Source organism: Aplysia californica, unplaced genomic scaffold, assembly GCF_000002075.1.
Source record: "Aplysia californica isolate F4 #8 unplaced genomic scaffold, AplCal3.0 scaffold01169, whole genome shotgun sequence".
NCBI lineage: Eukaryota > Metazoa > Mollusca > Gastropoda > Aplysiida > Aplysiidae > Aplysia > Aplysia californica.
Genome location: NW_004798439.1, coordinates 85,415 through 89,062, shown reverse-complemented (window position 1 = coordinate 89,062; position 3,648 = coordinate 85,415). Strand labels below are relative to the sequence as shown.

Sequence of the window (3,648 nt, the reverse complement as noted above, 5' to 3'; positions counted from 1 at the left end):
GTGTGTGTGTGTGTGTGTATGTGTGTGTGTCTTCATGGCTTTCCATGATTTTTTACGTGAGAGATTACAGTACTGATTTCCCGTTGACTTCTGCCTGTTTGTGTCAGTTTTCACTGCTTGCCTTGTTATCCACTATCTACCCATAATGCACTAAACCAAGCAATAAACACCAAGTCACGTGACTGGTGACCTTCTAAGAAGATTGTTAACCCAAACACCTATCCATTAATATCCTCACCTCTGGGAAGAGCGAGAAGCCCTGGTTGCCGTGTCTGTCCAGCATGTCTAGTGTGAGCGGTGTCCTCTGTGAGAACGTGAGGCTCCCATTGGTCAGATGGCTCTCGAAAGACGTGTTGGGGTCACGACCTTTGCCCTTTTCCGCCTCCCCAAACCCCGCCTCCTTATCGTCCGCGCGGACACTGAATGTGGACAGTCCGTGCATGGAGACTTTGGACGTGTCCTGAAGTCTGTGGTGGTCGGGTGTCGGAGTTTTCGCTTTAGGCGCGGGTTCGGGTCCTCTTCCCATGTCCGAGCGCCGGAGTTTAAGGATAATCGCGATGACGATGATCGCGATAACGACTGTGATGCCGGCGATGATTCCAGCGATGATAACATATTTCTGCTCCATGGCGTTTTCGTCGCTTAGCAACGTGGCGTTGGTGAAGTCGATGTTGATGTAGAGGAAAGTTTTGTTGTGCATGCGGGGGTTCCCGCTGTCCTGTACTGAGATGGTCAGTCTGTAGGCCGTGGTACGGGTGGTGGTCAGTCTCTTGGAAATAAATATGGCGCCCGTAGCGTTGTCAATGCTGAACGCTTTATGAGGGTTTCCTTCTGCGATGAGATAGATCAGTTTAGCGTTTTTGCCAACGTCTTCGTCTACGGCTACAGCTCTTGCAATAACCGTTCCTGGTGAGAGGTTTGCACTGATTTCAATAGAATCGTTACCTGGGACCGGGAATCGGATTTGAGGGGCGAAATCGTTGGCGTCGCTTATGGAGATAGTGAGGGTGGAAGTACTCGACAACGGCGGCGTTCCTAGATCGTGGACGGCCACAACGATAAAGTAATGAGCGACAGTCTCGCGGTCGAACTTACTCGTGGTGGTTATCGTGCCCGTGTCCGATACGAGGAAGCCTAATTCAGGGTCGGAGACGAGTTCAAACCTCATATCCCCGTTAACGTTTTCGTCGTCGTCTGACGCTAAGATCTGAGCCACGAAAGCTCCGGGTTCCAGATTCTCCTTCACTTGGTACTCCGTTCTGATGATTTCAGGGGTGTTGTCGTTGACGTCTGCCACAGCTACACTGACCACTGCGCTGCCGGTCAGCGGTTGGTCTCCTTTGTCCACTGCCAGGACGGTGAGTCTAATGACCGGACCAGACTCTCTGTCCACCGCCGCCGTCTGAGAGATGACCCCACTGAAGGGGTCAACCGAGAAGGAATTACTGGAGTTGGCCGTGAGGTGATACGTGAGCTCGCTGTTTGCCCCCTCGTCTGCGTCCGTCGCCGATACCCTCACAACGTTTGTCTTTCTCGTTCTTCCCTCTGTCACGTTACCGAAATACTCAGGTTTACTGAAGATGGGCGAGTTGTCGTTGGAATCAGAAATGATAACGGAAAAATTTCTGAAAGCTGATAATCTCGGCGTTCCTCTGTCTGTACATTTCAGAATGACCGTCATGTCATTCAGAGACAGGGCCTCTCTATCGAGCGGTGTCTTGATCTCGATTTTATATTCCCCTGCACCGTTGAGGGCCTGCAGAGAAAAATGAATATTCATAGATTCACACATGACTTCTCCGTTCTCCCCTTCATCTGTGTCTAGATACTTGAGTGTCCCAACAAACGACCCTATAGGAAGGTCTTCAGAGAGAATTGTGCTATCTTGGTTGAGTGGTTCTGAGAGTGTGAGTTCTAGTTTAGGAGGTGTATTCCCAGCGTCCTTGACATTGATCAACACGATAGCCTGGGCCGCACGCGGTGACCCCCCGTGGTCTTTTGCTTCCACAACTGCTTGGAACTTCTCCCCACTCTCGTACTGTAGCGTGTCCTTGACCGTCACGTGACCCGTAGCGTTGTCCAGGGAGAAAAACTGGAGGAATTTCCTTGCAGTCAGCGAGCTGAAGTGGTAGGTCACACGCCCGTTCTCGCCCGCGTCCCGGTCGGAGGCTACAACAGTACCCACTAGGCTGCCCCTCGCCGCGTTCTCCTTGGCCGTGAAGTTGTACGTGGCCTTGCTGAACACGGGGCTGTGGTCATTCATGTCCGTCACGGTGATGGTCACCGAGAGAGTTCCTGTCAAGGCAGAGGTGGTGTTTCCGTCTTTGGCGTAAATCTCCAGCTCGTAGTTGCTCTCCGTCTCCCGGTCTAGTGTTTGGAGCAGCACGATCTTCAACACGGACACGTCTAGAAGCTTCTCTTCCCTCAAGCCGAACACGTCGTTGTCAGACATCCAGTAGGATATCTCGCTATCTATGCCGGCGTCTCTGTCTATCGCACCGGTGATTGAGATCTCACTGTCTTTCGGCGAGCCTTCAGAGATGCTCAGGGGCAGTTGTGAGTTTGGGAACTCGGGGGGATTATCGTTCACATCCTCGATTATAACGACAACCTTCAGAACTTTAATCACGACGATCTCCAACTTCACTGTGACGTCAAACTTGAGTGGACACGTGACCGCTGTCGAGTCACAAACGTCCTCTCTATCGATCATAGCGTTTGTCAAAAGAGTGCCAGTCCGGCTGTTGATGGTGAATAGAGAAGAAATTATCCGGCTGTTTGAACTCAGGATCTGATATCTCAGCTGGTTAAATTCTTCTGTCGTCACTTCTGACCTGATCCCACTCGCCTCCGCCACGTTTCCCACACGAGTGTCCGCTTTGAGTTCTTCCTTCAGAGTAAATACGATGTCTCCGTTCCCTGTCTGAGCGGCTGTTAGAGCGAGACAGGCGGCTAGCAGGAGACATCGCACCAACAGGGAGGAGAAGGAGGAGGAGGAGGAGGAGGACTTGTAGAAAGACAACCAGCGGTCGGCCACCCTTACAGACATTCTAAAGCTGCCCCTTCTTCTTCTAGGGGTGAAAATCGTTTACTGAAGTTGGGAAGAGCATTGGCCTATAGGGAAGTTCTCGAGTAAAGCCCGCATTCTCCAACACAATTCTGTGAACAGAAAGAGTATGAGAAAAGTTTAAAATCATCAGATAAACGATAGTAATTACATTCTCCTACACCAACAACGAGCTATAATTATCAGTTCTTTATCACACACCGACTAACAGGTACAATCACCAGTTAATTCTCAAACTGACCCAATGCTTATAATAAGCAATACTTTCTTACACTGCTCGACAGTGTGTGGTAAATTCTCTCGCACAAAACAAAAGCTTAGAATAAAGTCTTTCTAACACTGTCCAAAACACAAAGGTAAATTCTCTTACACAATGCACAAAAATTAAAGCTAGCTAATTCTCTCTAATGCTTCATAAAAGCTAAGGATAAGTTCTCTCTACCACTCTGGGTATAAATTCTCATACACTGCACAAGAAATACAATTTACTTTCACAAATACAATGAAAACAAAAACAGACAGGTTTTTTTCACGTCAAAACAGAAAGTGACTATCAGCCAGAGGGGGGAGTTTGGAGAGGG

At 49.4% G+C, this 3,648-nt stretch overlaps 1 protein-coding gene across 1 annotated transcript in view; it reads right to left on the bottom strand.

The window, feature by feature from the left end:
- Window positions 1-3,648, bottom strand: part of LOC101860620 (protocadherin gamma-A4) — a 49,048-nt gene that overhangs the window by 7,419 nt on the left and 37,981 nt on the right. The window contains exon 2 of the mRNA XM_005112039.3: window positions 239-3,159. Coding sequence (XP_005112096.1) covers window positions 239-3,049 — 2,811 coding nt within the window. The 5' untranslated portion in view covers window positions 3,050-3,159. The remainder of the gene's footprint in view (window positions 1-238; window positions 3,160-3,648) is intronic.